We start from the raw sequence: 27,183 nt of genomic DNA, 5'->3' as shown, positions 1-27,183 counted from the left end.
TAAAACATGTCGTAGGGGCGCACGGTCAATCGTGCCGTGCGTAAACCTGTCCCTCGAGCACAAGTATGAATGAAAGTTTGTGCTGGCAAGGTAAACAGGCATCTTCAGAGGGAAAAACTTTCTCTATATTTAAAATTGCACACGAGACAATATTTTTTTACTTTTTTTATTGGAAATTGAACATTTCCAAATTGACAGTGTGTTTTTTTATTATGAAAATATAGAAATATTAAAATAATATGAGAAAAGAATTAGTACTAGGAGCAAAAGGAAAAAAATATTCCCATACTTAATAAATATTTTCTTAACCGAAGAATATTTTATACTTAAATAATAAAATAATATAGAACTATTTTTAAATAGATGTCAAAAATTTTCGAGCGAAAAATACCATGATAATAGTGAAATGGAAATTTATGTTCTATGATGGAATTTTAATAAATTCATATATAGTTAGAATACATTATATAATTCATGCAATTCAGTTGTATTACAATACATTGTATTGTTAACATAAATTCTAGGTGGTAATTTTCTATCGAAGGAATCTATTATAATAATTATTATTATTGAAGTAATCAAAATATCTACCATTATATATGTATACAAGGTATACAGTTGGGCAATTGGATGCAAGGATGCATTGATTGGTAATTCTATACCTGATGTAGGGTTTCAGGCAAACACATCCAGGAAAAATTACAGTCTAAAAATAAATTAAAACTCATGTAAATAGTCAATAAATATTTGTATCTCATTAAATTAAATTCAATAGTGATATGGAAAAAAAGAAATTAAAATTTGTTATTAGAAAAAGATAATTAGTAACATATAAAAAAAAGTGGTAGTTACACCCAAATGTAATGAATATGAATCCAAAATTTTTAGTGCTTTTACATTTATTTTAGGTAAATAATATAGAAACTAGATAATTTTCAGATTAAAATTTCATTGCTGGTAACTAGCACTGGTATTTAGAATATTAATCACAGATAGAATCAATGGTAGTTAGAATATTGAAGCTAACTAGAATCAGTGTTATATTTATCAAAGCAAAGTGAAGTTTATCGATTTACTCTGTAAACTTAGATGTTATTACACATAAGCGTTATAGATTAAATAATTAATGTAATAGAATACCATTTTCATTACCATATAATTTGTTCCTTTAGGGACAATCTGATGGAAAAATACATTGATTCGTATTTGTGTTTAAAACATATATTTGTAGACAAACGCAAGAGGGATAAAATAACTGAAAAAAATTTTCTTTCAATAATAAGCTCTTATAATAATAAAATCTTAATAAGATCTTATAATTACCGAATCACATTCCACTGCTCCTTGACGATCCTTACAAGTTGGCCTGCAATTAGGATTTGCAGCTCTTGAATCATATGTTTGATTGGCATTGCAAACTGTTGAAGCAGTTGTGGTAGCTGTTAGAAAATAAATATAATAGACACAAAGCTTAAGTAGCAAATCGAATTTACATTAGATATTTCAAAAAATAAAAAAAAAATTTGATAATAATAAAGAATTAAAAAATTCTGTTTATTACTTGTTACTGCACAGTTTAGAGCGATAATACACACACCCCTTGCGTTTCTAATAGGATATGCTGGTCTACACTTACAACCAGGATAAAAACCCTAGAAAAGAAACAAAACTATACTATTAAATTCCACATTTCAAAATATGTTAAACATATTATTATTTGAAGTTACTTGAGGGCAATTAGGTTTTCCTAAAGGATAAGCGCACCAAGATTGACAATTTTCGTGAAAAGCATTCGGGTCATAAATTTCTCTTTCTGTGCACGTTATAGTTGGAATAGTTGCAAGTGTTGTTTTTATAGTTGAAGATGTGGATGCTGTGGTTATTACAGTAGATGAAGTAGAGGATACAGTTGTAGATGATGTAGTTGTCGTTGAAGTTGTTGAGCTTGTTGTTGATTGTGATGTTGACGGTGTTGTGGATTCAGTTGTAGTTGCAGTTGATGGTTCAGTAGTTGAAACTGTCGTGGATTGAGTCGTTGAATCAGTTGAAGGTTGAGAAGTTGACGCTGTTGTGGATTGGGTTGTTGACTCTGTTGATGATTGAGTTGTTGACGCTGTTGTGGATTGAGTTGTTGAGTCAGTTGATGGTTGAGAAGTTGACGCTGTTGTGGATTGAGTTGTTGACTCTGTTGAAGGTTGAGTTGTTGACGCTGTTGTGGATTGAGTTGTTGTAGTTGATAGTTCAGTAGTTGAAACTGTCGTGGACTGAGTGGTTAAAGGTTGAGAAGTTGTCGTTATTATGGATTGTGTTGTTGACTCTGTTGTGGATTGAATTGTTGAAGTTGAGGGTTGAGTAGTTAAAACTGTTGTTGTTTCGGTTGATGGTTCAGTAGTTGAGACTGTCGTGGACTGAGTTGTTGAAGATTGAGAAGTTGACGTTGTCGTGGATTGAGTTGTTGTAGTTGAGGGTTGAGTAGTTAAAACTGTTGTTGTTTCGGTTGATGGTTCAGTAGTTGAGACTGTCGTGGACTGAGTTGTTGAATCAGTTGAAGGTTGAGAAGTTGACGTTGTTGTGGATTGAGTTGTTGTAGTTGAGGGTTGAGTAGTTAAAACTGTTGTTGTTTCGGTTGATGGTTCAGTAGTTGAGACTGTCGTGAACTGAGTTGTTGAAGGTTGAGAAGTTGACGTTGTCGTGGATTGAGTTGTTGTAGTTGAGGGTTGAGTAGTTAAAACTGTTGTTGTTTCGGTTGATGGTTCAGTAGTTGAGACTGTCGTGGACTGAGTTGTTGAAGGTTGAGAAGTTGATGTTGTCGTGGATTGAGTTGTTGTAGTTGAGGGTTGAGTAGTTAAAACTGTTGTTGTTTCGGTTGATGGTTCAGTAGTTGAGACTGTCGTGAACTGAGTTGTTGAAGGTTGAGAAGTTGACGTTGTCGTGGATTGAGTTGTTGTAGTTGAGGGTTGAGTAGTTAAAACTGTTGTTGTTTCGGTTGATGGTTCAGTAGTTGAGACTGTCGTGGACTGAGTTGTTGAATCAGTTGAAGGTTGAGAAGTTGACGTTGTTGTGGATTGTGTTGTTGACTGTGTTGTGGATTGAGTGGTTGTAGTTGAGGGTTGAGTGGTTAAAACTGTTGTTGTTTCGGTTGATGGTTCAGTAGTTGATACTGTCGTGAACTGAGTTGTTGAAGGTTGAGAAGTTGACGTTGTCGTGGATTGAGTTGTTGTAGTTGAGGGTTGAGTAGTTAAAACTGTTGTTGTTTCAGTTGATGGTTCAGTAGTTGAGACTGTCGTGGACTGAGTTATTGAAGGTTGAGAAGTTGACGTTGTCGTGGATTGAGTTGTTGTAGTTGAGGGTTGAGTAGTTAAAACTGTTGTTGTTTCGGTTGATGGTTCAGTAGTTGAAACTGTCGTGGACTGAGTTGTTGAATCAGTTGAAGGTTGAGAAGTTGACGTTGTTGTGGATTTTGTTGTTGACTCTGTTGTGGATTGAATTGTTGAAGTTGAGGGTTGAGTAGTTAAAACTGTTGTTGTTTCAGTTGATGGTTCAGTAGTTGAGACTGTCGTGGACTGAGTTGTTGAAGGTTGAGAAGTTGACGTTGTCGTGGATTGAGTTGTTGTAGTTGAGGGTTGAGTAGTTAAAACTGTTGTTGTTTCGGTTGATGGTTCAGTAGTTGAAACTGTCGTGGACTGAGTTGTTGAATCAGTTGAAGGTTGAGAAGTTGACGTTGTTGTGGATTGTGTTGTTGACTGTGTTGTGGATTGAGTTGTTGTAGTTGAGGGTTGAGTAGTTAAAACTGTTGTTGTTTCGGTTGATGGTTCAGTAGTTGAAACTGTCGTGGACTGTGTTGTTGAATCAGTTGAAGGTTGAGAAGTTGACGTTGTTGTGGATTTTGTTGTTGACTCTGTTGTGGATTGAATTGTTGAAGTTGAGGGTTGAGTAGTTAAAACTGTTGTTGTTTCAGTTGATGGTTCAGTAGTTGAGACTGTCGTGGACTGAGTTGTTGAATCAGTTGAAGGTTGAGAAGTTGACGTTGTTGTGGATTGTGTTGTTGACTCTGTTGTGGATTGAATTGTTGAAGTTGAGGGTTGAGTAGTTAAAACTGTTGTTGTTTCGGTTGATGGTTCAGTAGTTGAGACTGTCGTGGACTGAGTTGTTGAAGGTTGAGAAGTTGACGTTGTTGTGGATTGTGTTGTTGACTGTGTTGTGGATTGAGTTGTTGTAGTTGAGGGTTGAGTAGTTAAAACTGTAGTAGATTGAGTAGTTGAAACAGTTGATTCAGTTGTGACAGTCGGTTCTGTTGTATCTAAAGGAGGCAACATTGAACATTTTCAAAATTGCATTTACTCAATTTCATATAAAATTAAAAGTAATAAATTCACTCAGTTTTTAAGATTTCTTTTCACTTGCACAATGTGTGATTCTTTTGCAAGGAAATAAGAATAAATACATAGAGAAAAATTTATTTAATATATTTACAAAAATTTAAATAGTTAAATAAAATACTTTCTTTATATGGGGGAAGGAAGATAGACAAAAATCAATTAATCTACACAGTATAAAAAAAATTGATAAAGACATTTGAATAAATTTAATTATTACCTGACGCAGGACAATTCGTAGGTAAAATACACTTCTTGGCATCATTTCTTACAAACTGGCTTTTGCAAACGCAATTAGTAGTAGTTGTCTGTAAAAAATATATAATAAATTTTGTATAGCTTGTAACAAAAATTTGTGAATCTGAAAAATTATTATTCTTTACTTCAGGGCAAGGTGATATTCCATTTATATTGGTACACGAAGGTTGGCAAGCTTCATTTACTGAATCTGGCACATCATCCATACGCTCTGTACATTTTCTTTTTTGATTTGATATTCCTTTGTGAATTAAATAAAAGCAAAATATTAGCAATTCACTCATCTTCTTTGTTTTTAATGTATTATAATAAGTAATACAATTGAAAGACCATTTACCTATCAATAAGAATAGAAGAGATAAGAAAAAAATCACAATTTTAACGGACGTCATAATCAGAATGAGTACAAAAAAGTAATGAAAAAATGTATTAACTGGAAACGATATTTTGTATAACTGATAAAATTATTCACAGTTGTGTTGATAAAATAGTAAAAGGAAATCCTTATCTTTCATTGCTTTTTTGTTAAATCTCACGTACAAAATAATTGTTCACTAAAAAACGTTTTACTGGGAATTTTAATAATTTCACATAGTTTTGTACATATGGAAATTGAAGTATATTACATTACATACAATACAGTTGTAATATAAATATTGTTAATATATTCCATGTGGTAATTTTCTAACGACCAAATCTATTATAATAATAATAATTATTATTGAAGTTGTTTCTATATCTATTATTATACAAAAGGTATATATTTGGACAATTGATTGGAAGAATGCATTGATTGGTAATTCTGTATCTAATGTAGGGTTTCTTGCAAATACATCCAGGATAAAGTCCAGGCTAAACAATAAATAATAATCCTTTAAATAGAAAAATAAATTTAGTACGTAATAAAATTAATCATATCAATATTGATAGAAAAACAGTAAATTAAAAATACTTATCACAAAACAAATAATTAATATGTAATATAAAAAAGGTGGTAATTACAACAAATGTTAATTGTAGTTATAGAATAACTGGTAAAATAAAATGGAGAAAATTATTTATTTACTTTTCTGCATATCAATAATCTTTGACGATTCTCACAGGAAGATCTGCAATCTGGATGTGGTGCAATTGCATCGTACAATTCATTTATCCCACAAAGTGAAATTTGTTGCCATAATCTATAAGCTTAAATATTTAATTGTTATTATAAATTTAAAAAATCATTAATTTAATAAATAAACTGTATTATTGTTTCCATTACCGGGATATATTCCAAACTTAGGACATTCTGATTGAAGAATACATTGACTACTATTTGCATTATTTAAGACATACATTGGTAGACAAACACAAGATGGAAAAGATATCTGGTTAAAATTGTAACACAATTACATATAATATATTGGAATTTTCGTTTAATTTATAGTACAAAATAACAAAATTATTAAACAAGTGGCAATATCATAAAAAACTTAAATAATTTTCAACACGTATTTTAGAATACAAATATTGTAAACATGCTGAAAATTATAATTAGAATAAAAATTAGAAATAATCTGTAAAATCAAAAAAAAAATTAAAAACTTATGAATACCGGACTACACACGATATATCCTTCAGGATTCTGACAAGATGGTCTGCAGAGAGGATTTGCAGCATGTGGATCATATGTTTGATTGGCATTGCAAACTGTTGAGACATTTGACGGTTGAGAAGTTGAAACTGTCGTGGATTGAATCGTTGAATCAGTTGATGATTGAGTCGTTGAAACTGTCGTAGATTGAGTCGTTGAATCAGTTGATGATTGAGTCGTTGAAACTGTCGTGGATTGAGTCGTTGAATCAGTTGATGATTGAGAGCTAGACGCTGTCGTGGATTGTGCTGATATTTCTTTGTAGATTTAAAAAAGCAAATTTTTAACATTTCACTCATCTTTTTTACAAATAAATATACTATCATGAATAATATTATTGAATAACCGTTTACCAATCAATAAGAAGGAAAGGAATAAGAAAAAAATCACAACTTTAACAGACGTCATAATCAGAATGAGTACAAAAAACGTATTAACAGGAAACGAAATTCTGTGTTACTGATAAAATTATTCACCGTAGTGTTGATAAAATGGTAAAAAGAAATCCTTATCTTTCATTGCTTTTTTGTTAAATCTCACGTACTAAATTCTCTTACTATAATTGACATAAGTTTGGAATTTTAATAATTTCACATAGATTTGTACTTATAGAGACTAAAGTATATTTCATTACATGCAATACAGTTGTAATATAAATATTATTACAGGTGGTAATTTTCTAACGACGAAATCCATTATAAAAATAATTATTATAGTTATTTGCATATCCATCATTATACAAAAGGAATATACTTGGACAGTTTTCTGGAAGAATGCATTGCTGGGTAGGTTTATACCTAACGTAAGGTAATTGGCAAACACATCCAGGATAAAGGCCAGGCTAAACAATAAATAAAAATTCTTGACGTAGAAAAAAAATGTTAGTACCTGATTAACAAATATTAATTGGAGTTTCATAAATATAAAGAAAACAAGTTGAAAATTCAGATGTTCATTACATGAACATTTTGCTTCCTCTTTACGATCAGCAAAAAAATTTTCTTCCTCGTGGAGAAAGCATTAATATTGAAATAAACATACAAAAATAATATAATAATATAAACATTTGAGTACCTATACATTTGAGTTAAATTTAAAGAATTAATGGAAGTTAAAAAATCAAAAATTCACATTTTAACCGAAATTTCTTAATATTAGTGAAAAATAATATATAATTTATAATTATTTACAATTATATCGATTTGTTTGAATGCAAGGAACACGATTATTTTATATTTAAACTTGAATTTAAATAAATACAAAATTTTTCAGCTAAAATGTGAATTTTCTATTTTTGAACTTACATTAATTTATTAAATTTACCTCAAATGTAACTTTTATATATACCAATCGATTCGTTTTCATGCAAGGAATACAATCATTTCATCTATAAACTTAAATTTACATAATCACAAAATTTTATAGCCAAAATGTGATTTTTTGATTTTTTAACTTTCATTAATTTTTTAAATTTAAATTAAAACTATACTTTACATATACCGATCGATTTGTCTTGACGTAAGGAATACGATTTTATTATATATAACCTTAAATTTTTCTATTTAAAAATCTTTTCAATTAAAAAAAATTGTATAAACGAAAGGACTACAAAGCTTCCTCCACGAGGAAGCAAAAGGAAATAAAATAAAGAAAATTATGTATTTACTAATTTATCGCATATCAATGACCCTTGACGTTTATCACAAGAAGGTCTGCAAGATGGATGTGCTGCTCTTGCATCATACAATTCATTTAGCCCGCAAAATGAAATTTGTCGCTTTAATCTATAAGCTAAAATATTTCATTGTTATATCAAATAAGTGTAATAAATTAAATAATTAATTAATTTTATAAATAAACTGTATTACCATTTTCATTACCGGGATATCTTCCAAAGTTAGGACATTCTGATGGAAGAATACATTGTCTGGTATTTGTATTTAAGACAAACATTGGTAGACAAACACAAGATGGAAAAAATCTCTGGCAAAAATTGTTACACAATTATATATAATATATTGGAAATATACAGTACGAAGTCACATTATTTAACAAATTAAAATATCATAAAGAATGTAAATAACTTTCAAATTATAGTTTATAATACAACTTTTCTACTCACGTTGAAAATTAGAATTAGTAATTGGGATATGAGTTAGAAATAAGCTGGAAAATCAAATAAATTAAAAAATCATAATTACCGGACCACACAGGATAGATCCTTCAGGATTCTGACAAGATGGTCTGCAGAGGGCATTTGCAGCATGTGGATCATATGTTTGATTGGCATTGCAAACTGTTGAGGAAGCTGTAGTAGCTGTTAAAAATAGATATAATAAAAATGTAAAGATATATTCTCAAATTCATTTCAACTCCGATTATTGCACATATCCCCTTAATTTCATCACACATTTAATTTTAAAAACGAAGATTTCAAAAATTTATTACAAAAATTAGTAATATACTCTTTTATAATTAAAAAATTAAGATTATTATCTATCTGTTATATTTAACAGACTTCTGTTGAATTCAGAAACGAAATTTTCAATGAAAACGATAACTTATGAGATAGCGAAAAGTAACAATTTTTTAGAAGCTCAAAAAACAATTAGAACATGCATTAAATATTTACTTATTGTTGGACAATAGTCGGCAGGAATGCAAACGCCAACTGCGTATCTAATGGGATATGATGAACTACATGTACAACCTGGATAAATTCCCTAGAAAACAACAAAAGAGGACCAAATTTGGATCAAAAAACATATATTGTTAACAATAATCTATCAAAATACCTGAGGGCAATTAAGTTGTCCTAAAGGATAAGCGCATGAAGGTTGACAATTTATATGTAAGGCATTGACATCATATACTTCCGTATCTGAACATGTAGTAGATGGAATAGTCGCAAGTGTGGATGCTTCAGTTGTTATTGTTGAAGCAGTCGAGGATGAGGTTGTGGAAGGAGTTGTTGACGCAGTTGTGGATGGAGTTGTTGTTAAAGTTGTGGAAGGAGTTGTTGACGCAGTTGTCGATAGGGATGTTGACGCAGTTGTGGATGGAGATGTTGTTGAAGTTGTGGAAGGTGTTGTTGACGTAGTTGTGGATGGAGATGTTGTTGAAGTTGTGGATGGAGTTGTTGACGCAGTTGTGGATGGAGTTATTGTTGAAGTTGTGGAAACAGTTGTTGACGCAGTAGTGGATGGAGTTGTTGTTGAAGTTGTAGAAGGTGTTGTTGACGTCGTTATGGATGGAGATGTTGTTAAAGGAGTTGTTGACGCAGTTGTGGATGTGGTTGTTGTTAAAGTTGTGGAAGGAGTTGTTGACGCAGTTGTTGTTGAAGTTGTGGAAGGAGTTGTTGACGCAGATGTGGATGTGATTGTTGTTGTTGAAGTTGTGGAAGGAGTTGTTGACGCAGTTGTTGTTGAAGTTGTGGATGGAGTTGTGGATGTGGTTGATGTTGAAGTTGTGGATGGAGTTGTTGTAGTTGTGGAAGGTGTTGTTGACGCAGTTGTGGTTGTTGTTGAAGTTGTGGAAGGAGTTGTTGACGCAGTTGTGGATGAAGTTGTTGACGCACTTGTGGATGTGGTTGATGTTGAAGTTGTGGAAGGAGTTGTTGACGCAGTTGTTGTTGAAGTTGTGGAAGGAGTTGTTGACGCAGTTGTTGTTGAAGTTGTGGATGGAGTTGTTGTAGTTGTGGAAGGTGTTGTTGACGCAGTTGTGGTTGTTGTTGAAGTTGTGGAAGGAGTTGTTGACGCAGTTGTCGATAGGGATGTTGACGCAGTTGTGGAAGGTGTTGTTGACGAAGTTGTGGATGTGGTTGTTGTTGAAGTTGTGGAAGGAGTTGTTGCCGCAGTTGTGGATGGAGTTGTTGTAGTTGTGGAGGGTGTTGTTGACGCAGTTGTGGTTGTTGTTGAAGTTGTGGAAGGAGTTGTTGACGCAGTTGTGGATGTGGTTGATGTTGAAGTTGTGGAAGGAGTTGTTGACGCAGTTGTGGATGGAGATGTTGACGCAGTAGTGGAAGGTGTTGTTGACGTAGTTGTGGAAGGAGATGTTGTTAAAAGAGTTGTTGACGCAGTTGTGGATGTGGTTGTTGTTAAAGTTGTGGAAGGAGTTGTTGACGCAGTTGTTGTTGAAGTTGTGGATGGAGTTGTTGTAGTTGTGGAAGGTGTTGTTGACGAAGTTGTGGCTGTGGTTGTTGTTGAAATTGTGGAAGGAGTTGTTGCCGCAGTTGCGGATGGAGTTGTTGTAGTTGTGGAAGATGTTGTTGACGCAGTTGTGGTTGTTGTTGAAGTTGTGGAAGGAGTTGTTGACGCAGTTGTGGATGTGGTTGATGTTGAAGTTGTGGAAGGAGTTGTTGACGCAGTTGTTGTTGAAGTTGTGGAAGGAGTTGTTGACGCAGTTGTTGTTGAAGTTGTGGAAGGAGTTGTTGAAGTTGTGGAAGGAGTTGTTGACGCAGTTGTGGATGGAGATGTTGACGCAGTAGTGGAAGGTGTTGTTGACGTAGTTGTGGATGGAGATGTTGTTAAAGGAGTTGTTGACGCAGTTGTGGATGTGGTTGTTGTTAAAGTTGTGGAAGGAGTTGTTGACGCAGTTGTTGTTGAAGTTGTGGATGGAGTTGTTGTAGTTGTGGAAGGTGTTGTTGACGCAGTTGTGGATGTGGTTGTTGTTGTTGAAGTTGTGGATGGAGTTGTTGTAGTTGTGAAAGGTGTTGTTGACGCAGATGTGGATGTGATCGTTGTTGTTGAAGTTGTGGAAGGAGTTGTTGACGCAGTTGTTGTTGAAGTTGTGGATGGAGTTGTGGATGTGGTTGATGTTGAAGTTGTGGAAGGAGTTGTTGACGTAGTAGTGGATGGAGTTGTTGTTGAAGTTTTGGAAGGTGTTGTTGTCGTAGTTGTGGATGGAGATGTTGTTAAAGGAGTTGTTGACGCAGTTGTGGATGTGGTTGTTGTTGAAGTTGTGGAAGGATTTGTTGACGCAGTTGTTGTTGAAGTTGTGGATGGAGTTGTTGTAGTCGTGGAAGGTGTTGTTGACGCAGTTGTGGATGTGGTTGTTGTTGAAGTTGTGGAAGGAGTTGTTGACGCAGTTGTGGATGAAGTTGTTGACGCACTTGTGGATGTGGTTGTTGTTGAAGTTGTGGAAGGAGTTGTTGACGCAGTTGTAGATGGAGATGTTGACGCAGTAGTGGAAGGTGTTGTTGACGTAGTTGTGGATGGAGATGTTGTTAAAGGAGTTGTTGACGCAGTTGTGGATGTGGTTGTTGTTGAAGTTGTGGACGGAGTTGTTGACGCAGTTGTTGTTGAAGTTGTGGATGGAGTTGTTGTTGAAGTTGTGGAAGGAGTTGTTGACGCAGTTGTTGTTGAAGTTGTGGATGGAGTTGTTGTAGTTGTGGAAGGTGTTGTTGACGCAGTTGTGGATGGAGATGTTGTTAAAGGAGTTGTTGACGCAGTTGTGGATGTGGTTGTTGTTGAAGTTGTTGTTGAAGTTGTGGAAGGAGTTGTTGACGCAGTTGTGGATGGAGTTGTTGAAGTTGTGGAAGGAGTTGTTGACGCAGTTGTGGAAGTGGTTGTTGCTGAAGTTGTGGAAGGAGTTGTTGACGCAGTTGTTGTTGAAGTTGTGGATGGAGTTGTTGTAGTTGTGGAAGGTGTTGTTGACGCAGTTGTGGATGTGGTTGTTGTTGTTGAAGTTGTGGAAGGAGTTGTTGACGCAGTTGTTGTTGAAGTTGTGGATGGAGTTGTTGTTGAAGTTGTGGAAGGAGTTGTTGACGCAGTTTTTGTTGAAGTTATGGATGGAGTTGTTGTAGTTGTGGAAGGTGTTGTTGACGAAGTTGTGGATGTGGTTGTTGTTGAAGTTGTGGAAGGAGTTGTTGCCGCAGTTGTGGATGGAGTTGTTGTTGAAGTTGTGGAAGGTGTTGCTGACGCAGTTATAGATGGAGTTGCTATTGAAGTTGTGGAAAGAGTTGTTGACGCAGTTGTTGATGGAGTTGTTGAAACAGTGGATTGAGTTGTAACTGTCGTTACAGTTGTCGCTAAAGAAAACATTAATTTAAAATCCTAATTTGCTTTTACTTTGAATTGATATAAAAATTAAGTCATTTTAATTGTTCATTTTACTGAATTTGCTACAGCATTTTCCAAGCTTGTACAAGTTTGTTGATTTGATATTCCTTTGTGAATTTAAAAAAGTGAATTTATACTCATTTTTTTTACTAGTAAATATATATAATACAATAAATAATATAATTGATGAACCATTTACCTATTAAGAAGAAGAAAAGTGAGGAGAAAAACATCACAATTTTAATGTACATCATATTCCGAATGAGCACTCAAAAATAATGAAAAATTATTAACAAGAAACGAAATGTTACATTACTGAAAAAATTATTAACAATAGTGTTGATAAAATAGAAGAAAGATGTCTTTATCTACATTGCTTTTTTGTTAAAACCTTTGTTGAATTTCACGTATAATATAATCGTTAACAAAAAACGTCATTTAATATTCAAATGAATTTGAAAATCAGAAACAATAACACAATATAGACGAATCAGTAGCGTAGTATTTAATACAAAAATTTCAAATTAATATTAATTTTATAAAAATTAAAAATATATGTTTATTATTAAATTTCCATCATGAAATGAGATAAAAATTAAAGAAGGGATATTTAAATTTCAAATTTTTATTTTTTATTACGTTTTTTTTTATTTCACTTGAAAGACAATAATTCTGTGGATTATTTTAAATAGTCAACAGTCAGTTATAAATATACAACTATTGGTGGTTGTATTACTAATTACGTAATTTTTTGCGCAAACACAACTTGGATAAAGAGCCTGAAAAGTATTTAATATCTCGTTAATATTTTTACAGGACAAATTTTTGCCTTAACAAAAACTACATTTACAGAAATGAATTTAAAGATTAGAAAAAGTAGAATTTTTTTTAGTAATTAACCGATTTAAAAAGAACATAAGAGAAAAAAATTATGCTATAACTATACCGCACTACAAGTCAAAGATCCAGAAAGATTCTGACATGTAGGTCTGCAAGTGGGATCTGCTGCCCTTGCATCGTATGTCTGATTGGCTTGACACGTTGTCGCGGCAACTGTGGTTGCTATTGAATAAATTTAATTGAATATCAAATAAATTGAAAATTATTCTTTTTCAAATAAAAAAAAGGAGAAAAAAAGCTTAGAAGAAATATAACAATTACTTGTTGGGCAAGCCTCTGCAAGAATGCATGCGTAATTACTGTCCCTTATATAAAACGTATTGCAAACACAACCCGGATAATATCCCTGTAAAAATATAATGATGAGCAAAAATAATTTTTGGTTTTCGGAATCAGAAAAGTGTACAGTTCTGATTTTTTAAAATCAGAATCAGAAGTGTGTTTAGTTTCTCATGGTACAGTATCAGAATCAAGTGCGTACAGTTTTAATTTTGCTATTTATTAAATGAAGTACAGATAAATAAAATTTGAAATTTATTAAAAAATTTTTCTACATTTACCTGAGGGCAATTTGTTTGTATAGCGGGATAGGAGCAAGAAGGTTGACATGCTAAATTTAAAGCATTGGGAGAATATACTTCATTACTGCCTGTGCAGAATGCTGATGAAAAAGGTGGAACCTGAGTTATATTCGATGTATTTGTTGTGCCTGTTAATCCACTTGAAACAGTTGTCGTATCAGTCGATACTGTTGTAGCTAAAGGAGGTAATTAATAATTACAAAATACAAATGTAAAATTGCTTTTCCTCAGAATTAATATTAAAAAAGAAAAATTAATTTAACAGGGACAAAACTTAGCTTTGTGGATTAAAAAGTAAATCGAAGTTAGCATTCTCTTCACAGAAATAAATATAATATATAATAAATAATATAACTTCAAAAATCATAATTTACCTATTAAGGAGGAAAATAGAAAGAAGAAGAGAATCCAAATATTAACTAACATTTTCTGTTATCAAATAAAGACTAAAAACAGAAAAAGAATAAAAGCATCAAATTTTTAGTTTGGTATTAGGAATCAATTATGTAAGTTCACGTATACTATTATTTTAACTGAAAATTTTAAAAAAAAGTTTAACAAAAAAATTTTATTTACACTAAAGTATACAAAGAAGAAAACGTTTTTTAATTTTATTATTTGCATTTTTTTCGTCATTACTTTTAATTAATAACTTCTTTTTTAATTTTCAATTCTTATTTTCTGCTTTAAATTTTAATTAAGATTGCGTACCTTTATTTATGGCAGTAAAAAGAAATAATTAGCGAGAAAAAGAGCACTAATAGAATTATAATTTATGGAAAATGAAATAAATAATAAATTAAAGTAAATCCTGAAGTGAAGGAATCGACACTAGTTGAGCGAGATTATTTTTCATTAAATGTAAAATAAAATGAAAAATGAATACAACATTTGAAACACTTTGAGTATATATATATGTATAAAACGTGTGTTTAGTCCTGCGTGATCATAAATCTAGAAATAATCAGTGGAAGGATCAGATTCAACCTTGTCTAGACTTCACCTATGTTATACAAGTGGAAGTATTTACGTCTGACAAGTACGACTTAAGCTGGACCGCTCCTAAGTTTTAAATAAACTTATCATGACATCTAATATGTATATCTAGATGAATATGAATCGAGACAATATTTAATTGAGTTTAATGTCCAATCATATAAACATATACTTTTTTAATTGACTTTCATTTAATTGTAATCATTTAATAAAGATTTTTAGGGACTTATAAATTTCCCTAAAAATTTTGTTAAAAATTCGTTTATAATTCTTTAAAATGCTAATTTTAAAATTTGAAAATTAGTCTTAAATGGAGAAAATAATTTTTATTGTATAATTTTTTCTTGATTTTTTTCACCGCGATATTTTCGTGTCGATGGAATCTGTCACTGTGAAAATGAAATTTTATATAATATTCGCGTGGCCTTTACGCTTGGCGTAATTTCCGAGGTACAACCGCACCATCTGCTATTAATTCATTGGCATTCTGCATGATCGGATATATTTCGTTTTACGTACAATGTATATATGTGTGTATATTCAAATCATGCGTTATTTTCAGTGATTGATTTCAAGTTCAAATTGGACAATAATATTGTAATTTTGTCGATTCGTGCGTTTAAGAATTTTTTTTCCGGATTATCCTCTTTTCATATCCAATATATGAATATATTTATATAATCTTTATATTATATTAAAGATTACAAAAACCCATGGCGGAAATAATATACAATAAAAAATTAAATAAATAAACTAAAAAAAAATTAAAATTTACAAAATTCATAAATATAAAATTTTTATTTTATTTATTTATTTACACTATTTATATTAATATAAATAATTTTATATTTATAAATATGAATAAAATAAATCAATTTCAATACTTGAAGAATATTTTCAAGAAAATGAAAAAAAAAATTGTGTGAAAAGTTGTGTGGCAAAAGTAATTAATTCAACATAATTGCACATTTTGAAAGTCATGGAATCAAATTAATCCAAATTTCATTTATAATCCAGTCGCAGTTCGTGTATAGATCACGTGACCTGTGCTACAAAATCTATTCCCATATGAACGCAGAGAGAGAGAGAGACCCACACACACATACACACACCCTTAATGTATAATTTATTCTCAATAATTCTAGTCATGAGGTCTAGGAATTTTATTTTCATTCCGCACACCCGCCCCATTCGCGAGGAGAGATTAATGTCAACGATACTCGCGTGTATGGTCCATTCAACATGTTGTTCACGCGCTTTCAACTGTATATAATAATACGTAATACGTTTAATTAATATTAACCGAAATTATAACTCTTGCACTATAAACTGTAAGTTAATTATAAAAATGTTGGACGATTTTTTTAATGATTATATTATACATAAATTACCATTGCTAAACTATTATTTTCAAATTAAATGGATATTAGAGAATAATGTATAATTATATATAGCGTTCAATTTTTTTTATAAAACTTTAATAACTCGCTATTTAGTAATAATATAACGAGAAATTTTACTTTATTTTAGTATAAATAAGGAAGTCATTATTATTTATATACTAATAGCTCACAAACTTCAATATCATCGCTAAATTATAATTATATATAAATGTCTATAATCTGCTTTTAAACCGTTGAGAATTGATTCTCAGTTATAGATGTTCAGACACGTGAAATGAGATTAAATTACTCTTGAATCGCTCACGTTCTAAGGTTCATTTCTTTATATTCGTCTTATTTTATTTTTCAGTCGATTCTTCTATTTTTTTTAAATAAATTTTTTGTATTCGTTGACTGTATTGTCTGACTGCAACTGACCTTTACTACTGATAATAAAATTTTGCAAATCTTTAAAAGTAATTTCAAAATGAATTGAAAACGAGATAATTTTCTGTAACATGTGGAATAAAATTACATACATAATACTTTTATTGCGGATTCGATGGAGCAATTCGATCGAGTAAAAAGAGAGAGAGAGAGAAAGAGAGAAAAAAGATTCTGGACGTCTATACGAATCTTTGATACTTGGCAGACCCGCTATACTCGAATCCCAACGTGAGCAGATTTTATTATTTTTCTCTTTTGTAAAACGTTCCTTTTTATACATTCGACGAATTTCTGCTAAAGTGCAAAAAAAAAAATTCGTAATCTTTCTAACTTACTACAATTTTGTCAAGTCTCTTACGTGTTACATAGAGAAAAAATTTTTTTTTTAATAAATAAATTTTATTCGATTAAAATAAATATTTACATTAAATAAACTGTGGTATTTATAATGTTTTATACTCATAGATTTTTTTCGCAATAAAATAAATGAACATCCCTGAGAGGCGATTTATTGTAAATAAATTGAAGTGTGTCTCGTTATTATTACATTGTATCAATCTTTATTATTATCATCTCATTATCGTTGGTAACTGAAAATTTTTCATGTCGAACTGAACTATATATAAGGTAAAGGAAAATAAACGATGGCCTATGGATTCGTTGCCCGAAGCTCTACTCTCGTCATTCTATGTGTACTGTCTAGCCAAGGGAGTTGAGGTCGAGGGACATTGGATAGTCGAACAAGGTCCTTGGAATAAGGGTCGCGTCAGAGACATGCTTTCCCTCGGGCTAATTTCAAATTAGTGCTACAACAGGACCATACCCCCACGCACACACACATACACATTGATCATTATTATCAGTCCATTCTATTCAATATTATACCTGGGCGCATATTTTCCACAATATTCATAAAGTACAATATCCTTCAGTATATAACTGTTATATTCAACACATTGGAAAAATATTCCCGTATATATAAGAAGAATATAAAAGAGAGAAAAAAAAGAAAAAGAGTATTGTCAAGTTTTACTTTTAAAAATTTAATAAACTTCAAAAAAAATGTCACTCACTTCTATTGTCACGGAAAAAAGGGGCGCATGATTATTCCCCAAATTTCAATTTCATAATTTTTTAAGACATCAAAATTCTTATTATCGAAATGTCATTTCACATAATTTTTATATTACGAAATACCATTTAACATAATTTTTATTTTCTCGAACAACCATTTATTCTAATTTTTAAATAATCAAATTACCTTTTAACATAATTTTTATTTTGACGAATGACCATTGGTTAGAAGTTTTAAATGTTTCGAATTTCAATTATCTAGAATTTTCATCTAATCACATTTTCATTTAGTATAATTTTTATTGCTTCGAAATATTATTTTACATAAATTTCAATTTTCTAAACTTTATTTGTTATAATTGTCATTTTTCTAAAATCCACATAACCTAAAATTCACTTTCACTATTTGCTATTTGACATAATTCACAAAACACAGAAAATATAAATGTCGTAAATTTTGTTTTGCCGATATATAATTTTTCATAATCTCTATTTCTTATAATAGTCACTGTACATAATTTCCCTTTTTCGAATTTTCAAATAACATATGATCCAATTATAATTTTTAAATTAAATACAAAGAGGTATGAAGAATTTAATTTTCTAGAATTTAAAAAAATTCCATTGAAAGAAAATATATTTTTTTTTGGTAGAATCGGATTCGCGAATCTACTCTGTATTATAGACTCTATACAGAGTTTGAGAACATTGTTCGAATATTTCTCGTATTTGAAGGACGTCTGGAATGGATAACTTAATTATCCCAGAGGTTTAGAATCGAGTGTTGCAAATGTAGAGAGGAGAATGCAAATCCGTAGGGGGTGCGAATCTAATAATTAAACGTAATCTACCACACGCCATACGTGCACTTACTGACTTTAGTGGGATAACTAAGAGAAACATCCGTAAGCACATGAATATATACGAAACCTCGAAAATCTGCAGTTGGTTTGGCATGCTATATAACAACTGAAACATCTCTAATTCTACCAATATTGAAGATAATAAATATGAAAGTTTTTTATTTTGGAAAAATGATACCAAATAAACAAAATTTGTATTACAGAAGCAAAAATTTCAGTGTGCATAAAGTTCAAATGACATTCTATCGTTTTTTACAGTAAATATTTAAAAATTATAAAAATAACATCTGATAATGATTAAAAAATAGGCCAATGAATAATAACAGAAAAAGAAAATTAATGGAAATCGGAGAAAATATGCATTATTGCATCGGGTTTTTTTTTTAATCTTTAATTTACTCGAGACATCAACGCTTCGTTGACACATCCTGAGAATTAGCAATACATCAGTTGTCGGTAGCACGTAGATGAATATAAAAAGAAGAAGCACTTATCTAGTCAGTTTTATATATGATTAGATTATTAAGCGAGAAAATAAAAACTCATTCCTTTAAATTTTGTTTGACATCATCATCAGTTGTGAATAGAAAAAAATAGTTGATGGAAAAAATATATATATTTAATTGGGTTATTTATCCCGTGTCATAATCAAAACAATTAAGAATTACAATTTTGATAATAAATATCCAATTTTCAAAAAATGAATATATTTTCAAAATAAGCCATTACCGCCAAAAATTCCCTCGTTTGTAGAATTGCGTTTGAGAGGGAGAATCTTCACCCTTTCCTGATCGACGCTCATTGTTGTTCACGAATAACAGGCTTAATCTCTACAATTTCCCTGTCCCCTGCTGTGTATATGTGTGCTTTACACACGAATTACTGGGCAAAATATGTGCAAGCCTACTCGTCCAGAAAATTGCTGCTTATTTCATCCATCATCCATAGCATCATTGAAACCGCAATTTCTATACTTGTACAGTTACAATAATTCGATAACCTGTAAAATGCTTCCTGCTGATCGAATGTGAACTATTATGACTTAATTTTACCATAATTTTTTTCGCAGGGCAGAATTTTGGGCAGAATAGTTTGGAAAAAGATGTATAACAATTTCCACGTAAACTTTCTTGAAAATTATAAATTGTATTTTCAAAATTATTGCGTCATTCACTTACGTAAGTGTTAAACTAAATGCCACAATTGTTTTTTTACGAATTTGATTTCAAAAAATTGAGTAGAATTTGATATTACCGACTGTACCTATTCATACCTATTTCCCGCAAAATTTCTCGAAAGCTGTAAGTCGTACTTTCGAAATTTTTCGACATTCACTTATTTTAGTGTTAAACTGAGTGCCACAACTATTTTTTTGCGAATTTAAAGAAAAAAATTATTATTGTAGAAAATAATTTAAAAATGTTTACTAATGACTATAGTAAGAAAAAAGAGAGAGATAATAAAACCGCATGATGTTCTTTTGAAAAAGTCAAGTTACAGAGAATACGAAAGAGATTTGTCTTGCACATCGACCAATATATATATATATATATATATATATATACAGTGAGGTTGAGGTCTTTTAAAATCAAGGGATAAAAAGATGGCCTTTGCTTGCTCTTGAACTAAACAACGAAATCTCCAAAGTCGGATGCTGAATAAACGAGACACGATTGGCTCTTCCTTTCTTTCCCTTTGCCCATTACATTTTCTCAACCTCGTCTTTTGATCGGAAATTTAGACGATTTTCTCTAAATCCTTTTTTATTTATTTGTACTCTTATTTCATGTCCTTGCCTTTCTTTTATTTATTTTTTATTTTATTTCAGTGTCTTGACATTTTATTTATTTTGTTACTTTTATTTTATATATTTTTTCATGTTATCATTTTATTTATTTTTTATTTTTCAAAAACCTTCGATTTATATTTTATATTTTTAAACATTGGATTCATTTTTTATCCTTTACATTTTTTTTATTTTTTAACTTTCAAATTTTCATCTTTTTACTATAGAAAAATAATTTTTCATTTTTTTAACATTCAATTTATTGTTTTTTTTTCATTTTTCCACAATTTCTACATCGAATATTTGCTTTTGTTACTAGAATTTTTGCGATACATGTTTTTTTTTCATTTACCTTTGTTGGAAACTTTTTTTTATTTATCTTTTATTGGTTTAATTAAATATGTGTATTTTATTTACGTAAAAAAATTGTATTTCTTTTTTTTTCTCTTACAAAAAGTGTCATTTTTTGCAACTTTTATATATTAAAAAATAATAATCAGCTCTTAAAAGTGTTGTTAAAGTTGTGAAGAAAAAAAAAGAAAAACAAGACTTTGAAGAGTGTTCCTGCAGCGGAACGAGGTGGGAAAAAATGACATCGACAAGACCACACCTCGATTCTTGCGACATTTATGATCGGATCTTGGCGCATCTAAAGACCGGAACGTACGATTCATTAACTTTGATGGCTCGTCAAAACGATTTATATCTAAGTAAAGAGAAGCGCAAAATCAACGGCGAATTTTAATCGAAGGAAAATTAACCACTTTTAATTTTTTTTTCCTGCTTTTTTGAATAAAAATATGTTACTTTGCAATATTTTCTCATTTATCACTTAAAAATATAATAAAAAAATAGGTGATTAATAATAATAATAATAATAATAATAATAATAATTATTATTATAAGCAGGACAAAAATTATTATTATTATTATTATTAAAATTATTTTATCATAACAAAATTATAAAAATACAGAAAAAATGAATAAAAGATACGTATCGTTGAAATATGTTGTCTCTTGAAATATGGATATAAAATAAAAAGCCGATTTGAATGTACGAGGGACTGGAAGGATTTGCGATCGTGTCACAGTATAACGCTTGTTGCAAAGAGAGAGAGAGAGAGAGAAAGAGAGAGGGGGGAGGGTTTTGGTCGCGACGGCAAGAGAACAACATAAAAAATTCACAAGCTCCAGGGGCTAATGGCCCGGGAACGCGTAATTTTCGAATGATTTTGTGCTCTTTTTTTTCTTTCATTTTTTTTATACTAGAAAGCCGAGTGTAGACCGTCACTGGCTAAAAGCTAATGCGCGCTTCGCGACTTTTCACTCGCGCTTGTCTTGCTCATTTTTCTCGGCCTTTCGTCAGCTTGTGCATATTATACATTGCGCCCGCCACTTTTTCTTCTGACACAAATTATAATTCACATAAAAAGGTGTCGCGGGCGGCTCTTAAAAAATATATACATATATATCTTCATTTTTTTTATTTATTAATTATTGACATTTATAATAGCCATTTCTGATTTTAAAAAAAATTATTATTAAAAATTAATAAAGTTTTTATAAAATTATATAAAATAATACAATGTATAATAATATAATTTAATGAAATTTTTTTTATCGTGAAAAAATGTGTTCGAAAGAGAGAGAGAGAGAAACATATTCTCGTTATTACAAGTTATACTTTTTGTAAATAACATATCTTACTTTTCACTTAACCATTTTCATCTTAAAATATACAATCAAATATCAAGAAAGGTTTATGAGGAAATATTTACTGAACTAAATAGAACGGAAACAGAAAATGGTGGTAAATCCTCGCTTGGCTGGGATTTAACTCTTGTAAACTGCCACCATTGAACGTAAATAATAGTTACCTCTTGTAAAAAAGAAAAAAATGAACACAAATAAAGTCAACAAATTTTTTTCTTCTTTTTTTTGAAATTCACCTCTTATCATAGAGAAGCTCTATTCCCTGGAATTTTATTTTACGATGCCCTTAATTAAAAAGCACTTAAGAATGCACTGAATAACTGTTTTACTTTCATAATTATATGCATTTTATTACCACTTTTATCTTAATTTTAGTTACTTTCCACCTATGTCGTAACTTTTCATCAATTTTTGCTAAAACAAATTTAATTTTTTTTTCATTTCATTATTAATTTATTACTAAATGATTTACTAATTACTGATTTAAATTAGTAAATATTATATTAATTTTAGTTATTTTCTGTAATTTTTAAATTCTTTTTTTTTAATATATCGTGTACATGAAGTACTGCGCTGTTTTTCATGCTACTTTATCACGTTTTTATTCACCTGCACGAAATTAAGAGCTACTAGGGCAACTTTTTTAGATTCAATATAATTTTTTGCAGGTGAACCAAAAAAAAATTGCGATAATATAGTTAATATGTAGTGAGATGACAATTTTTTAACTTAAAAAAATGTTCTTCTTTCCTATTTTCTTAAAAGAAATTTTCCAGTTACTAAATTTATTATAGAGGAACAATTAAAAAATAACTTTTGTAAAATTTACCATTTTTTCTAGTAAAACATTTCGTTTTTTCTCTCTCTATTCAAGTTCATTTTTACTCGTAAAATGTGTACGACTTATATGAATCCTAAATTAAGTATAAATAAGATATGATGTAATAAAATAGAGATTGCTCGAATGTAGACACCTTTATTTTTAAATTCGTAATTTTTTTCGAGCCACAAATAATCCGATAATACCACGTCCACCTACCATCAGAAAATAGTAGAACACGATCTATAACTCGAATAATAGAACCAAAAAAAAAGAAAATAAATAAAAATAAGAAGAAACAGTAAACTTGTTTGAAGTTGCCTTTTCTGTTTCTTCCAAAGCTGTGGAGCACATCAAAGTTGAACTTCTGATTAGTTTGATGCAACAACTAATAATTTCGTTGGACCAACATGTTTCCAACAATTTTGCGGAAACGAAATCTGTTAGTCGACTCACGACCGCTTAATTGAATTGTCAATAGTGGACGTAGTCCAAGTAATCTGAGAAGTGCACCTCTCTCTCTCCTTTTTATTTTCTCTCTTTTTTTCTTTTCGACAATCTTCTTCTCTTATTCTTAAATCTCTATTTTTCCCTTTAACGAGTGTTTGAAAAATTAAATTAACTTTTATCCATATAGAATCAATTTTATAAAAGTTAGACCAATTTGTAATTTTTTTTCTTCTTTCATTTTGCCGAGAAATTCATATATCGAGAGCAGAAGACCAGAAACGCTTGTAAAAATGAAATAAAAAGATAAAATATATTTTTAAGAAGATTGAGATGAAGAGAAGTGGCGCGTCAGTGATTCTGGTTGTATAAGCAGAGGGCCGTGCGCGAGAGAAGAATATATACATATACATATAGTGACGCTTGGATCTTAATCTGACATGTAACGTATGATATGCGAGAGAAGAGGAATTTAAAAAATTCGGATTTAGCACTTCACGACAGACCTTCACCTTTCAGACAATCTAGTTAATATTTCTATTTCATAAAGTGATTTCGAATGTGATCATCACACTTTTTAGAATTTGCAATATTTTTTATTTTTTTTTATTTTCTTATTTTGAAAATAGGGCTCTAGTCAGAACCTCGCTAGTTTTCCGAGTTCAAAAAAAAAACTTGCAAAGAAACTAAGTTATTATATTTATTAACATACAGGTAACTGACAAGGCCCTGAATAGTTTTTTCTAAGTAGAGAATTGATTTAAACCAGCGTGATATCCACACTTATGGGCGCTAATCAGGTCCTCGACAGTTTTCCTAATTCAAAAAAAAGTAAATAGTTTTTAATTTATTTTTCAAAAAAATTTTAATTTGAAAATATTGTTACAACAAATTAGAAACAACAGTGATTATTCTCCACTCTTGTGTATCTTATTTTCTTAGAAGAATTTTTTTTTAGAGAAAAAAAGTAACTCTCTGTAAAGAGCTACAGTTAACACATTGTTCAGGCTGTGAATGAGTTTCTCCGCGGGGTAGAATTAAATTCCGTAAAACATACACCACAAGAGAGTTGTAAAGGTGCTTCTCGCGAGACGTACATGTAATGTTTGCCCTTCTATATACCAAACGAAGATCTACTCGCGAAACCATTATGGATCAGAGAGAAGATCGTAAATTCATTGATATATTTACAGTTGTAACACCACACACACACAAGAAATTTATATATACCTATATACAACAAAGTTGGATATGAGTAGAATGTATATTTATAGCAGTCTACTAACTGGTCCAGCCTGCATATTCTCTCCAATTCGAGGATCTCTCTCTCTCTGTCTCTTCCAAGTTTCAAGAGAATATTCTTTTCTTCTCTGTTACTTTTTTTTCTTTCCCATTCCTTTTTTTTAATTCCTTTTTGTCTACCACCTTCATTTTTTCTCTCGGTTTCTAAAACACTAAAAGAACTTAAAAAAAAAGAAAAGTGAATTCGGAATGAAAAAAAATCTAAAGCTTTCTTTCACTCACCTTCCGGTTAAAAGTTGACCGCGTATATCCCGACGATTTTTGCCTGAGCACGTATTAGTTATCTTTGAGCGTATACGCGCGCGTGTCGAATCCGATCGACCGAATTGCTTTTACCGTTTTACCTCGACAGCATTTCAATGCAAATAGATTTTGAAAGGTGAGGGTTGGTATAGGAAAGGGAGAGAGGGAGGAAACAATTTTTCAGTCGTTCGATGTATTATTGTTTCGTTCGGTCATTTTGAGCTCTCTGAAATTTCCTGTGAAATTGCGTCGAATATATATCGATGAAATCAACTGTTTTCAAAACGTTTTCCGGATCAAATTGCTTTTCCTTTTGTGCAAATGTAACGAGAGCGAATTTAAAAATTATTTTTTTTCTATCGAACACAATAGAAACATGTCGACATTTAATGAGATTCCGTTTCAAATTGACGAATTTTCATTTTACATGCGGTATATGTAAACGTTTTAATTCTCTTTTTTTTCTTTTTTTTTGGGGAAATATGTTTTTTGTTTGTTTTGAATTCGTTAATATTTACTAATTAAAAATTAATTAATTTATTTACATGTAAACGAGTTTACTAATAAAAAACATAGTAGTATAATTAATTATACTCTTATGTAAATGAAAATGGTTCTGATCGGATTTTTTAAGTAGAGCATTGATTCAATACCGCGTGATAATCTTATAGGGCGCTAGTCAGGGCCTCGACAGTTTTGCTAATTTGAATAAATGGAAATAAACCATTTTTTTTAATTTACAGAAAAACTAACAAGCCCCTGACTAGTTTTTTCCCAAGTAGGGCATTGATTTAACAGCCTCGACAGTTTTTCTAGTTTAAAAAAATGTAATGCAACTAAGTCTTTAATGTATTATTTTTTAATGTATTTGAAAACTGACAAGGCCCTGACTAGTTTCTTACCTAAATAGAAAATTGATACAAATAATTAGCTTAATCGGGCGCTGGTCAGTTTCTCAGATATTTTATGAATACCTAGAACATATTAGTTCTGCATTATTTTTCATACGGATTATATCAAATCATCATTATTCACCTGAGTGCTATTAAGAGCAACAAAAAAAAACAAGTTAATTAGTCTTGAAACAGTCGAAAGAGAGAGATAGAGAGAAAGGATGATGAGGGAGAGTTAACATGGCCGTGCTTTAATGATGAAATTATATCCGGATTAAGCCTGGAACATTGATCGATGGCTGGACTTTGGCTTTACAAATGGTTACACTGTGATCTATAACGTAATTTGGTACATCGATGATGTCAAGTAAAATTTTCCATCTCTTTTTCTCAATGAGAAAAAAAAATAAAACAAAGAAGGTGCGAATGGGAAAAAAGATACTGATCGACCTTTGGGGGATATCAAAGAGTGAGAGAATCTCTCGTATATATATATATATAGAAAACACCTCTCGTGAACCTCTCGCAGTCAATTGGAATCTCTCAAGTTTCTCGTGTTGTCTCTCTTTCTCTTTCGACTCGAGTCGAACTTGTGCGGGGTTTAAGGTAAAATTTCCTGGATTTTCTCGACCAAGCTTAAGTACACCCTCAGGACAAATCTGCACTCTCGACATGGCGTTTTCTTGAACCTCAGGCCCTTTTGCTTCTCCCTTTCCCTCATTCCCCTTCCTCTTTTTTCCCTTCAACCAAGTATCTCCCTCACTAATTTTCCTCCGACTACCCTTCACGCACTCTGATTTCGCCCCCGCGGCCATTTCTTACCTCCCCCTTTTACCCCTCAAACCATCGCTTTGCTTTTTACCCCCTGAAAATTCAACTCTCCATCACCTTTACCTCTTTTCCTCACTTTCTCTCTCTCTCTTTTCTCAGAAGGAAACTGTCTGCAACCGAAAACGAGTCGAGAAATTCTTTTATCGCACCCGAGGCGAATTTCGACTGTGTGTGAAATTTTTCAAGCCGCCACGTGATGTCCGAATCGTATCCGGATTTTTTTTTATTTTTTTTTTGTGGAGAAAACGTACGGATTTGCTCCAAATTTACCGAAGACGATTTCAGTGAAACGTGCTTCATTTTTTTTGTCTTTATTTCTTCGAACATTGTCCGATTTTTCCGAAGAAATTTTTCTTAATTTCTTTTTTCTTTCTATATATAGAGGTGTGCTTCCTTTCTTAATTGGGGGGAAGGAAAAGGTTATTCTTGTTTAAATTAGTTTATTGTGAGAAGAAACGCTTTCTGTTTGATTACTTTGATTACACAAATAATATTTATTTAATAATAATTAATTAACCGATTAAATAAATATTTTTTCAGTTTAGGAAAAACTTTTTTGTAAAACTTTAAAAACGA

General features: G+C 31.1%; 3 protein-coding genes across 4 annotated transcripts; all 3 read right to left on the bottom strand.

Annotated features, from left to right (window-relative positions):
- Window positions 1-433: 433 nt before the first annotated feature.
- LOC127283180 (mucin-2-like) lies at window positions 434-12,611 on the bottom strand. Its single transcript, XM_051307888.1, has 16 exons — window positions 12,529-12,611; window positions 11,524-12,298; window positions 10,825-11,286; window positions 9,066-10,707; window positions 8,903-8,993; window positions 8,472-8,587; window positions 8,139-8,253; window positions 7,937-8,061; window positions 6,955-7,111; window positions 6,232-6,527; window positions 4,597-4,684; window positions 1,728-4,300; window positions 1,562-1,652; window positions 1,324-1,439; window positions 1,153-1,255; window positions 434-706 (listed from the first exon to the last, which is right to left on the bottom strand). The coding sequence occupies exons 1-15, from the start codon at window positions 12,581-12,583 to the stop codon at window positions 1,169-1,171; spliced, it is 6,789 nt and encodes a 2,262-aa protein (XP_051163845.1). The 5' UTR covers window positions 12,584-12,611; the 3' UTR covers window positions 434-706; window positions 1,153-1,168.
- On the bottom strand, window positions 4,160-6,745 carry LOC127283379 (zonadhesin-like). Of its 2 annotated transcripts, none has more exons than XM_051308205.1 (8): window positions 6,624-6,745; window positions 6,232-6,527; window positions 5,899-6,004; window positions 5,701-5,822; window positions 4,972-5,486; window positions 4,760-4,875; window positions 4,597-4,684; window positions 4,160-4,300 (listed from the first exon to the last, which is right to left on the bottom strand). In XM_051308205.1, the coding sequence occupies exons 1-5, from the start codon at window positions 6,676-6,678 to the stop codon at window positions 5,319-5,321; spliced, it is 747 nt and encodes a 248-aa protein (XP_051164162.1). In that variant the 5' UTR covers window positions 6,679-6,745; the 3' UTR covers window positions 4,160-4,300; window positions 4,597-4,684; window positions 4,760-4,875; window positions 4,972-5,318. The 2 variants fall into 2 exon arrangements, with proteins under 2 accessions (XP_051164162.1, XP_051164163.1); XM_051308206.1 differs by having other exon boundaries at window positions 6,244-6,527.
- A 352-nt stretch (window positions 12,612-12,963) lies between the features above and the next one.
- Window positions 12,964-26,591, bottom strand: LOC127283179 (uncharacterized). Its single transcript, XM_051307886.1, has 6 exons — window positions 26,286-26,591; window positions 14,185-14,239; window positions 13,790-13,986; window positions 13,491-13,575; window positions 13,276-13,391; window positions 12,964-13,108 (listed from the first exon to the last, which is right to left on the bottom strand). The coding sequence occupies exons 1-6, from the start codon at window positions 26,589-26,591 to the stop codon at window positions 13,022-13,024; spliced, it is 846 nt and encodes a 281-aa protein (XP_051163843.1). The 3' UTR covers window positions 12,964-13,021.
- Between the last annotated feature and the right edge of the window lie 592 nt (window positions 26,592-27,183).

Source organism: Leptopilina boulardi, unplaced genomic scaffold (genome assembly GCF_019393585.1).
Source record: "Leptopilina boulardi isolate dan_hultmark-lab unplaced genomic scaffold, ZJU_Lbou_2.1 LbouV2_31, whole genome shotgun sequence".
Lineage (NCBI taxonomy): Eukaryota > Metazoa > Arthropoda > Insecta > Hymenoptera > Figitidae > Leptopilina > Leptopilina boulardi.
This window is presented reverse-complemented; position numbering and strand designations above follow the sequence as displayed.